General features: G+C 31.0%; 1 protein-coding gene across 27 annotated transcripts in view; it reads right to left on the bottom strand.

Moving 5' to 3' along the window:
• The window catches only part of LOC145248863 (roundabout homolog 2-like), an 837,477-nt gene that overhangs the window by 153,050 nt on the left and 671,414 nt on the right, over positions 1–13,013 (bottom strand). For all 27 annotated transcript variants that reach the window (XM_080110589.1, XM_080110593.1, XM_080110605.1 and 24 more), the window contains 2 exons: positions 9,539–9,603; positions 2,577–2,776 (listed from right to left, as the gene is read on the bottom strand). In XM_080110589.1, the coding sequence (XP_079966715.1) occupies positions 2,577–2,776; positions 9,539–9,603 (265 nt within the window). The remainder of the gene's footprint in view (positions 1–2,576; positions 2,777–9,538; positions 9,604–13,013) is intronic.

The raw sequence follows: 13,013 nt of genomic DNA, 5'->3' as shown, positions 1-13,013 counted from the left end.
GGTGAATTTCAAACTAAACACAGTAGCCCAACAGAACTAAAATGAACGCCTATGTGTATTTTAATAACCGAAAACATATTTTCATACTTATATATATATATATATATATATGACTTCTGGATGAATAAATGGACGAAAATGAAATACCAGTATATATTTGTAGTGAAAAGTATGACATTGTTCTACTTCAGACCCCCCCCCCAAAAAAAAAAGAAAACAGTCGTTGAAATAGAACAAAACCATCCATTCCACAACAAATATATTTTCAAATATTGTACTGGTATTTTATTTTCATCAATTTATACATCCAAAAAAGTCTTGCAATAAAGACGAAACGTTGATGGACATATAACTTGGTTTGTTCCCTTTTCATCTCTCTATCTAATTGGAATGATATTTCCATTTTTTCTCAGAGAAGACCAAATGTCGTTTCTAGCGAGAAATGAATGATAAACGGCTGTTGCGATAACACAAAGGGTTTTGCGTTGGGGGATTGAAAAGGGGTAGAGAATGCTGGACTTAAATGGGCACCATTGGTTATCTTCAGTGAGCGATCACTAATACTGACTCATATGAAAACTCCCAGTGAGGAAATCAATCTATCTATAAAAGTGAGAATTCATGTGTGTGTGAGGACACTTCTCAACCTATATACTCAACGAATTTTTGATCTACAGACTGGAAATTTGTTATATAGGGTATTCAGACACATGGACACATGGAAAACTTTTTAATCGGTTTTTATCCGGAAAAAAGGGCTACCAAAGGGTCAAAATTTAAAAATGGGTACGTGTGTGTGTGGGTGAGGGGGGTCGTCAGTTTTCTATCTTTTTGTCAACTGTTTCATGAATGCGCATGCGCATTAATCGTTCACATGACAGATTAGTTATGTTAAGAATAAGTAGGGTTGAAAACCCTTTTAAAGAGCGTCTCAGGCTGGCCTGATAGTTATCATACTTGAGTCACTGTCTTTAGATTTTGGTTTCGATCTCAGCTTCAGTTTTTTTTTTTTTTTTTACTTACAAGAAGTGAACTGTTTAGAAAAACCATAATACTTGCATGCACATGTTTCAGTTTTTGTATGAATTAAAATATAATATTCATGCATATTTTACGATCGGGCAAGGTCGGGCGGCCTGCTAGTATAATAACAACAATAACATAAACTACAAGCATTAATCGGTCGCATGAAAATTAAGTAAAAGAAAAAGATGGAGAGAATGCCACATGGAACCAAGAGAACTGAAACTGCAAGAAATCTTACAAACTGTGTGCCCCTGCACCAAGGAAAAATGAAAAATATCAACCGAGGTTGACACCACAAAAAATTGCAGGAAGTGTCAAGAAGGATGGAAAGACCAAGGAAAGAGAGAGAGAGAGAGCATTAATCGGATCTCCACTTGATGAATGCGATTGGTACTATGATCTTGGGGAGGCTTATTGCCACTCAAATTCCAGCAAAAGCTAATGATTATTGCCAGCTAGAAATCAATGGGAAGCGGCTGTTGTGATAATGCAAAGTCATTTGCAAAGTTATCAAAAGAGGTGAAGAGTACTGAAAATCTGGAGAGACTTGGAATACCAGCGATTGTTGTCAGTGAGTAATATCTGTGTGAGAACTCCTAGTGAGTACAAATAATAATAAAAAATTAAAAAAAAAAAAAATAATAATAATAATAATAATAATAAGAAGAAGAAGAAGAAGAAGAAGAAGAAAAATAATAATGGAGGTAAATTTAGGAAAAAATTACAAAAACAACGTAAAACAAAAAACACTAAAAAAATTATTTGGATTATAATGAATTATATTAACAACAAAACCGGGAAAGTAGCCAAAACATAAAGGTATAACAAATAAATGTTACCAAAGGCAAGATGATACGCACACACATACAGATGATGATGATGACGACGACGATGACGACGATGATAGTATTCAGTCACACTTCCATCAACGTTTCATCTTTATTGTAAGACTTCTTCTGGATGAATGAATTGAAGAAAAAAAATCATTCATCCAGAAAAAATCTTACAATAAAGATGAAACGTTTATGGACGAGTGACTTGGTTTGTTCCTCTCTCTCTCGATATATATATATATATATATATATATATATATATATATATATATATATATATATATATATATACAGGGTGACCCCCCCAAAAAAAAACTAAATGGAGGCCATCTAGAACATATGGTGTAGAACGGAGAAAGAAAAAGGCCAAAGACCCTAGTGTTTTGATGTGATGTTTTGAATATAATAAACTAGTTATGACCAAAGTTTCATTTCATTCGGACAAAACACTAAGAAACGAGGTTTAATAAGAGTTGGGCCCCGTTTTTTTGGGGTCATCCTGTATATATATATATATATATATATATATATATATATATATATATATATATATATATATATATATATATATATATATATATAATTTATTTATTTATATGTTTAGCGTTTTCATTGTTGCCAAGGCAATAGTAGTCATGACGATGACTGTGCATTAAAAAAAAGAAAGAAAGAATAAAGCAAATATAAATAAAAAGTAAAAAAAAAAAGGATAAATACCTGCAATGGTTTGCCAAGAAGGTTGGAAGTGTTAATCAAAGTGGTGGTTGCATATGGCGCAACAGCAGGTACAGGGCTCGGTTTTTGGTAGAAGGTCTTCATCTGCGGAACATTCATGCTGATACGATTATAGAGATTCTGATCCTTCAGTTCGCTCTGGTCCAGCATGCTGGTAAGATCTGGCGGCATATTCCCCATTTCTGCAAATGGCATTAGAAAATAAAATCAACCTTTTTTTCTTTTTTTTTTTCTTTTTTTTTTTTTTAAAATGGTTAGAAGATCTTCTTACATCAGTTCAAATCTGGCATTAAAAATTTGATACTAAAATTGCAAGATTTGCACTTAAAAATTAATATGATCAATTGGTTTGCTACCCCCCTCTCTCATATATATATATATATATATATATATATATATATATACACTTGTGCCCGATATTATTCATACCCCTCGGATCTTTGAGATTTCTATAAGAATATTGCTCAAACCAGAAGGTAGACAACATTAAAGGGATTTCAAACAATAAATCAAGCATAAAAATTTAATTTAAACTCAACAAATAAATAAATTATGTAAGTTTGAAACATTATACAAAGAAAAACAATAATGGCACTAGTTCAAAATTATTCATACCTCTCTTACTAATAGTCAATAGCATGCCCTTTATTCTTAATAACTGCCTGTAACCGTTTTGGATATTTATCAACAAGGTTTTTACAAGCATCAACAATGATTTTTGACCATTCTTCAATGCAGTAGTTCTCCAACTCCCTCAAATTTCTAGGTTTCCGCTTTTTAACCTCAGTTTTCATTATGTGCCAAAGGTTTTCGATAGGGTTCAGGTCGGGACTCTGGCTAGGCCATTCCAAAACATTAATTTGATTATCCTCAAACCATTTCTTGACTATTTTGGCAGTATGTTTTGGATCATTATCCTGTTGAAGGACCCAGTTTCGTCCTAAATAGAGCTTCTCCGCATCCTGTCTAATGTTTTTCTGGAGTATCTCAAAATATTGCTCCTTCTTCATGGTTCAATCTATCTTGACCAAACTACCTTGACTACTAGCCGAAAAGGAGCCCCAAAACATTAGGCTACCACCACCATGTTTCACCGTGGGTATGGTGTTCTTTGGGTTGTAAGCTTCTCCTTTCTTCCTCCAAACATAAGAAGCATCCATATGGCCAAACAATTCAATTTTTTTTCGTCAGTCCACAAAATACTTGAGAAAACGGACTCTGGAGAATTCACATGGGTCCTAGCAAACTTTAGACGTGCTGCAAGGTGTTTTCCGGTGTGCAATGGAGTCCTTCTTGGTCTTCTTCCTTTCAGACCATTTTCATGCAGAGTCCTTTGCAATGTTTGCCTTGATATTTTTATGCCAGAAGACTCTAGATTTTCTAAAATGTCCTTAGTAGTGGTGGTTGGATTTGCATTAACACTTCTTACAATATTCCTGGTGGCTCTAGCAGACAGTTTCCTTTTCCTTCTTCTACCAATCTAGTTATTTGTTGTGGGGTGGCTCTGGAATTTTTTGATGATATTCTGTACTGTTGCTGTAGGGACCTCACATTTCTTGGAAATTGACTTGTAACCTAAACCATCCTTATGTGAATTCACAATTTTAGTCCTAAGATCATTACTAAACTCTTTTTTCTTCCCAATTCTAATAATTTTTATTCTTTTATTAGTTTTCAGTTGATATCATTTTAATGTCTGAAAAATGCAAAAAACGAAATGAAATTAATCAAAGGTTGTATAAAAGCATTCAAAATAAGAATCAAACAGGAAACAGACAGTCAGAAACTCGATTAATACTGAAAAAATAAGAGGGTATGATTATTTTTGAACATTGCAGATTTTATAAATAGCTGTATATTTCTTTTATTACAAGTATCCCGAGATTTTAAAAGGACGAAAATGATCAGAAGAGGTTTATAAAGAATATGTATCAATATGGACGTAAACAATAAATTCTTACAAAGTTACATCTAATAAACTCAATTTTCAAGGGGGGGTATGAATAATATCGGGCACAAGTGTATATATATATATATATATATATATATATATATATATATATATATATATTTAGTAATATGATTGATAATTTAAAATTCAAATTAGAATAAAAAATTAAAAATATGTTTCATAAGAAGGAACAACAACAAAGTCTATAATTTGTACGATCGTTTCGGAAACGATGTTTTTATTGTGATAGACATTAAGCCACGGACAATAATTTTGACATATAGTATTTTTTAAAAACAAAGTCTCCTCATCAGCAAAAGTATATATATATATATATATATATATATATATATATATATATATATATATATATATATATATATATCTCGATTGATATACATATCGATTCTGGTTTGAGGTAGTTGCTTGTCTAGCTGCACTGATAAGCTGTGAAACAGCGAAACAGTACTGTATATGGATCGCTATAATGCTCCCTATCTTGGGTTGAGCATATTAGGAAGTGATATACAAACTGCCATTAGCGTATTGAGCGATGCTCTTTGTGTTGGACAATGTCAAAACATTGTTACTTCACTACTCGAGTTGAGTTTCGATCCTGCCTTGAAGTAGTTGCTTGTCTAGCAGCACTAATGAGCTGTGATACAGCAAAACAGTACTGTATGTGGATTACTATATATATATATAAACGGGTTTGTTTTACTATACACAGATTCGAAAAACGTTTTTAAAAAAAACAGATATATAACAAATAAATGTTATCAAAGGCAAGATAAGTTACTTTTCTACTTAACTGGATAAGTTTTTAGTGTTGTTATTTTATGTAAAATCTTTATTCAGTTCGAAAACAAGTAATGTTGAGTGCTGCTGGAGAACAAGAAAAGATGGCTGCGATGTCTTTGAAGACTCGATAATCACTTCAGAATAAGAAATAAAGCAAAATGGTGGTAGAAACCCACCCAATATTCCAATATTATGTGTGCATATTCAGGCAGCATTTTCTTTCATTTAAACAAATGTTTAAAAAGAGAGCTTTAATTTGATTGGACCATTTTTTATGTTTTAAAATTTTCTGATATATATATATATATATATATATATATATATATATATATATATATGTATATATATATATATATATATATATATATGTATGTATATATATATATATATATATATATGTATGTATATATATATATATATATATATATATATATATATATATATATGTATGTATATATATATATATATATATATATATATATATATATATATATATATATATATATATATATATATATATATATATGGTAGAAATGGTAATTAATAAAAACTGAAGAAAGTGCGCGATACTGTTGTAGAGCAAATATGTGTTTTATTTTTTATTACTGTATCTTTTTGTTAAGTTACATTATTGTTTCAGCTACCTGGCCGTTTTTTTTGGCCGTCTGTAGCTTCCTCAGACTTTTACATTCACTCTTTCATCCCATCATAACGAACATTTCTGTAAAAGTCTGAGGAAGCTACAGACGGCAAAAAAAAAACGGCCGGGTAGCTGAAACAATAATGTAACTTAACAGAAAGATACGGTAATAAAAATAAAACGTATATATATATATATATATATATATATATATATATATATATATATATATATATATTCAAGATAAAGATTAATAATTGTAAATTATGCACCAGTTTCAAAAGGAATAACAAAACAAAATCAAATTGAGTGTACGATCCTTTCGGAAACGATATTCATTTTATTAAAATTCACCAATAATATTGGCAATAATTTACAATAAATGTTTTTTTTTTTAATATTGTCTCATCAGCACAAATGAGATGGAGATAGGATAAGACACCAAAATAAACTAGCATTGTTTTTTTAATAAGTAAGGTAAATGAATCTTTATAATGCAGGGGATGGCCATAATTGTTTTGAAGTTTGTCACTATATATATATGAACACTGTTGTCTTTGTTTTCTGGTTACAAAAAATATCGTTTCCGAAACGATCGTACACTCAATTTGATTTTTTTTTCATTTTTTTTTTAAACTGATTCATAATTTACAATTATTAATCTTTACACTCAATATTAAAATAGCTCTAGGATAAATATACCTATTGAGCTTATTATATATCTACAGTACTATGAACAATGTTCTTTTAAAAGTATTAATACATTAAAATAAACTTTGCTCTTCTAGACTTCCGGTCTAATCCCCCCTCTCTCTCTATCTCTGTCTGACTGTCTCTCTCTCACACACACACACACACACACACACACACACACACACACACACATATATATATATATATATATATATATATATATATATATATATATATATATATATATATATACTAGCAAAAGTACCCGTCGTTGACTGGGTTCAAAAACAGCCTACAGAAAATGGACTGATTTATGAAAGTATGATAGGTTATGAAAAGGAAGGGTTGTAAAGAGATAGCTTCGAATTTGGGGGTATCAAAACCAAAGCAAAATATGATGAAAGTAAAAAGAAAATAGATAAACCCCATAATTTATTATACCATACCTATACACACTGAAACACTTATCACAATATTCTGTGGATCTATATTAAAAAAAAAAACTTGTTAAACTTTGTGACATATTTCCATTCTATGGAGGTCAGGTGCGAATGAACACCCCATAATTTTATTATACCATATTTCTTCAAACTGAAACATAATTATCAAAGTATACTTACGCAGATAGATATGAAAAGTCTTTATTAAAGTTTGTGCCTATTTCCATTCTATGGAGGCCAGGCGCGAACGCAGACCCCACAATTTTATTATACCATCCCTATTTAAGTTAACACATACTTATCAAAGTATTATTATGTACATCTATATCAAAAACACTTGTAAACGTTTTTTTGTTTTTAATTTTTAAATTTTTTATTTCCATACTTTGTGGACCAGGTGCGTATGCAGACCCCACAATTTTAATGAATCATTATTATGCCAGATCAAACATACCCATTCCTGTATCTCGATACATCTTCTATCATTATATGTGATCAGTTTTCTATAATAGTCAACCATATAGGAGCCTATTCGTGACCACACACACACAGAGGTGCAACTTTATATATATATATATATATATATATATATATATATATATATATATATATATATATATATATATATATATATATATACTCAATATCTTAATTAATAAATTAGCCAAGGGAAGAGTTAAAAGGATACACTGCAAATTAAAAACTATACTTACTAAAAACCGACACACCTCTAATTAATTAATAACTACACCCGCCGGAAAGCTTCGAAGAATATGCTAGCATAAATAACTTAGCTAAATTAAGGAAGGAACCGTCCTCTCGTCTACCCCTCACCACCATCTCAAGCGATACCGTTTAGTTCAAAGCTAAAAGAGCAGAAACACAATATGCCACCACGTAGGCAAAGTTGAGTGCTCTTTGCATACTTAATAGTTAAACACCCGCAAACGATTAACTAAAATAATTTAAGGGTCTAGCATGCTTATAATTGGAATGTTGATATATACCTACGGAAAGCAAAGAAACGTTGCATAAGGAAATCAACCACATAATTGATCCCAAACGATAAGTATTCTAATAAGAGGGCTTTAGGAACGGAATACTCTACCAATGTAGACAAATATATGCTATTACGTACCCGTTTGCATTTTATATGACCTAGAAAACCTATCTCTATAATGAAGCATATAAACCTATAAAATATATTCATACTCTAGTATTAAGGAAAAGATAAACCACCCAAATGAAAGAATGACAACGATCGAACTTAAGTTTATACATATATTTGAAAACCTTTGCCGCTGTAATTACTTCAGATACCACAGTAACTCCCAATATACCACCTTTATTTAAATCATCGGCTTGTATATCTATTCAAAGGCTGTTATTTAACTATATAGACATATATCTTATTAATAAACAAATAAAAAATATATAATTTGAAAATGAGAAGTAAATGAACGGATTAAAAAAGCGAGGAATAAAATAAATAAATATAACTTAACAATAAAATAGATAGATAATGTAGCCGCCACCAGAAAAGAAGACAAAAACAACCATAAAAACCAAACATAGTGAAGTTAACAACGATGAGGACATAATATTACTTCAGATCAAAGTGAAAACGTAGGCCAATAAACAACCGCCACGTTAAAATAATCCCAACACACCCCTACTACTTGACTGCATGAGATCGTACTTTCCCCTCTTCCCTCAACCTCTTACCCGTACTCACTTCCTTCACCACACCTCTCTCCAAACCCCTACTGCTCATATTCACAAAGTACAAACCCCCACTTTATTCCAAAAGGGGAACCACACCCGAATATCCTATAAAAAAAAACGAATGTAATGTTGACTCTTTTCAATATCGCTCCTGTTTTTTAGTCTGATGAGGTGTTCTCCCTGAATTAGGATTCTACTGAAACATGTATGCACATATGTAACCAATAATGTTTGTATGATGAACAGACTAATATATATATATATATATATATATATATATATATAATTATTATTATTATTAGTAGTAGTATTTTATTCAATTTAGGTAAACAAAATTACCATAAGTCGCTACAATAAATTGGTTCAGTTTCCATTTTTATTAAATGATTTGTCTCATATAAGACAAGAGGTTTCTTGTTGCCTGACGATGTTTTTTAAGACTGAAACAGTAAATTTATTGTAGCGGCTTATCGTAATTTTGTTTACCATAATTGAATAAAATAATATATATATGTTTACATGCTTATCCACCATTCCATAAACTAATTTACTATTTTTTCTGAAGCTTTCAGTTAGCATTTACTGTCCCATATGCATGCATATTTCTGTATAAGTCTTCGCATAAGTATATTGGTTTCTCTGAAGAAATCAAAAGCCTGAAGATGGAGATGAAAAATTGTAAATTTGCTCTCACCAGCCATGTTAACCACCATACTTGGTTCTTTTTGCGACATTTCAGTGGACATCAGGTTTGGATTCCTGAAAAAAAAAAAAAAAAAAAAGAAAACATTCAATTATTCAATTATTGGGGTAAAAACAACAATTATGAAGATGAGGATAACAGCCTGCCCCCAAAAAATGAATGCACAGATTATGAAGCCTCATCTCCAAAGAATTGCAACAATAATAATAATAATAATAACAACAACAACAACAACAACAACAATAAAATAATAATAATGATAGCAATAATAATAATGATAATAATGATAACAATAATAACAATAATAATAATAATAATAAATAATGATGATGATAATAATAATAACAATAATAATAATAATGATGATAATAATAATAATAATAATAATAATGATAACAATAATAACAATAATAATAATAATGATGATAATAATAATAATAATAATAATAATAATAATAATAATAATAATAATAATGATAACAATAATAATTTTGAAAAAAGAATGGGAGAAATTGAAATAAGAGGAATGGCTGGAAAGATACAACGAATAACAATAATGAAAACGGCTGAAATATTAAGGAAAATCCTTGAATGTGGAAACTAACACACATAGGCCACATGCACGGGCTACATTAGCTAGTGCAGAGACAAAACATGAAGAAGCGTTACATGGAACCAAGAACATTGAAGATGCATATCCATGTTCTCTATCCCCTCCCTCATCCCCTCCCATTATCCAATCACCCCCCCCCCCAAAAAAAAGAATGAAGCCAAATAGCCGAGAAGGGTCAAAGAGGATGGAAAGACCGAGGAGAGAGCACTGACCAGACCTCCGCTAGACAAGTGTGAAGAGAACTGGGACATTTAGGTATAAATGCACTTTCGTAAATTCTGGTGGAGACCAATGGCCGCTGATAGCAAGAAATCAATGGTAAGCGACTATTGTGATAATGCAAATTAATTTGCAAAGTTATCAAAAGAGGTGAAGAGTAAAATCTGGGGAGACTTGTTGTCACCCAGACTCCAGGGAACACCAGGGATTGTTGTCAGTAAGTAATCTTTGGTGATGCCCTGTGTGAGAACTCCTAGTGAGTACAAATAATAATAAAAATTAAAATAATAATAATAACAACAACAGCAACAATAATAATAATAATAATAATAAAAATTAAAATAATAATAATAATAACAACAACAGCAACAACAACAACAATAATAATAATAATAATAATAATAAAAATTAAAATAATAATAATAATAATAACAACAACAGTAATAATATGGACGTTGGTAAATTTAGAAAAAAATTTACAAAAACAATGTAAAAAAATATCAGAAGAGGTGGAGAGTACTGGAAAACTGGGGAGACTTGTTGTCACCCAGCTTCCAGGGAACACCACAGGTTGTTTTCAAAGAGAGATCCTTATTGACCTGTGTGAAAACTCCTTGTGAGCCAATAATAATAATCTCATATACAAAAGGCTATATGTCTGACTGTCTGTCTGTCTGTGTGTCTGTCTGTTTCGATATTTTCAAATTCTCTTCCGAAACTAAAATTCGCAGACCGGTGCTAGGAGCCTCAAATGATTGGATTTTTTAGGGACCATTCATTATATGGGTCTTTAGAAAATAAAATAGTTTTTAAGGGGGTTAGGGTTAGGGTCAAAACTGATAAAATCGTTTTACATTTTGTTCATCATAGTTTATTTTTAATCTGTTCATGTTCGTGTCACGTTGGTACAGTGTAACATCACCAGCTTTCAATGCTACAGTTTTGCTTTTGGTTTCGATTCCAGTTGATAGCACCCAAATACTTTTTTTTTTTACTTTTGAAATCACAACTCTCTAATATATACAAAATCCGGATAAAATATCATATTTAAGCATATTTTACGACCGGGCAAAGCCAGGCGCCCCCCCCACCCTAGTAATAATAATAATAATAATAATATCCTTCGGCACTGACCCGACAATGGAAGACCAGATAAGAACACAAAATTGGATTTATAAGACCATAAAATCTAACATTGATCACCCTTTGGGGCCCGTGGCGCAGTGGATAGAGGCGTTGAGTCTCTATGGTTCCAGGTGAGCACTGGCTCATGATAGCAGTTCCAATCCAATTAAACCTAGCGACAGGATTAGTTGGCCAAAACGCGGGAGACAACAACAACTATGGAAGGCAGTAATTACTAGGGATACAGTTACAAGACTCAGCATTCTTATCTCGTTGCGGTTAACGACCTGAAGAAGGCCAGAGGATGAGTTGGCTGAAACGTGGTAACAACAACAACAACAATGAAGATGAGGATAACAGTTTGCAAAAAAGAAGGTTACATTCGTCACAACTGTGACGAATAACATTCAAAATAAGAACAGTAGCTGGAATAATCTAAATAATAAAAATTATCCATTGTATATTATATCATATCACACACACACACACACACACACACACACACACACACACACACACACATATGATATGAATCTCGCTAGATTAAGCCATTCTGATGAGCCGTAGATGACGAAACACGTGTCGGTGGATAATTATATTTTAAAAACAATATATATGCCGCTCCCCACATGGGGGTACCAAATTGGTTAAAAGGGGAAATTATTCCCAACTCGCATTTTGGTAAAAATTCGCTTTCGTAAATAATTGAATTCATTCAAAAACATATCACAAAAACAAAAAACAGATAACATGTATGTAAATCGCGATATATCCAAAGAGTCAGCAAGGTGGACGAGTGATAAGAGTTTAGGCTTCTTACCATGGGGTCCTGATTTCGAATCTCGCTAGATTCAGCCACTCTGATGACTCATAGACAACAAAATACGTGTCAGTGGATAATTATATTTTAAAACACATATATATATCATATATATATACATATCATATATATATATATATATATATATATATATATATATATATCATATATATATATCATATATATATATATATATATATATATCATATATATATATATATATATATCATATATATATCATATATATATATATATCATATATATATCATATATATATATATATCATATATATATATATCATATATATATATATATATATATATATCATATATATATATATCATATATATATATATATATATATATATATATATATATATATATTGAAAGGTGACAGTAGTTTAGTGGTTAATGACACGGACTGACGACCTAGGTGCCCCAAGTTTAAATCTAGTTTGTTCCACAAAAATCACTTCGGATGTTGGCAACATTCTATGCGGTCTTTCCTGATGTCTTTCTAGAAATAATTCTGACTAGAAAAATATCGGGGAAACCAGTGCTAACAAAAGAATATTCGGATTTGTATGATATGATGATGCAGATAATTTCTGGAATCATTTTTCCTCGATTTCATTTAATCTACTTAATCCTAACACTCTCACACTGTGAAAGGCTGAAGTTACTAATTAG

The sequence above is a fragment of the Euprymna scolopes genome, chromosome 27, assembly GCF_053919585.1.
Source record: "Euprymna scolopes isolate OS-2025 chromosome 27, ASM5391958v1, whole genome shotgun sequence".
Classification (NCBI taxonomy): domain Eukaryota; kingdom Metazoa; phylum Mollusca; class Cephalopoda; order Sepiida; family Sepiolidae; genus Euprymna; species Euprymna scolopes.
Note: the sequence above shows the minus strand (reverse complement) of the source record. Positions and strands in the feature narration are given on the sequence as shown.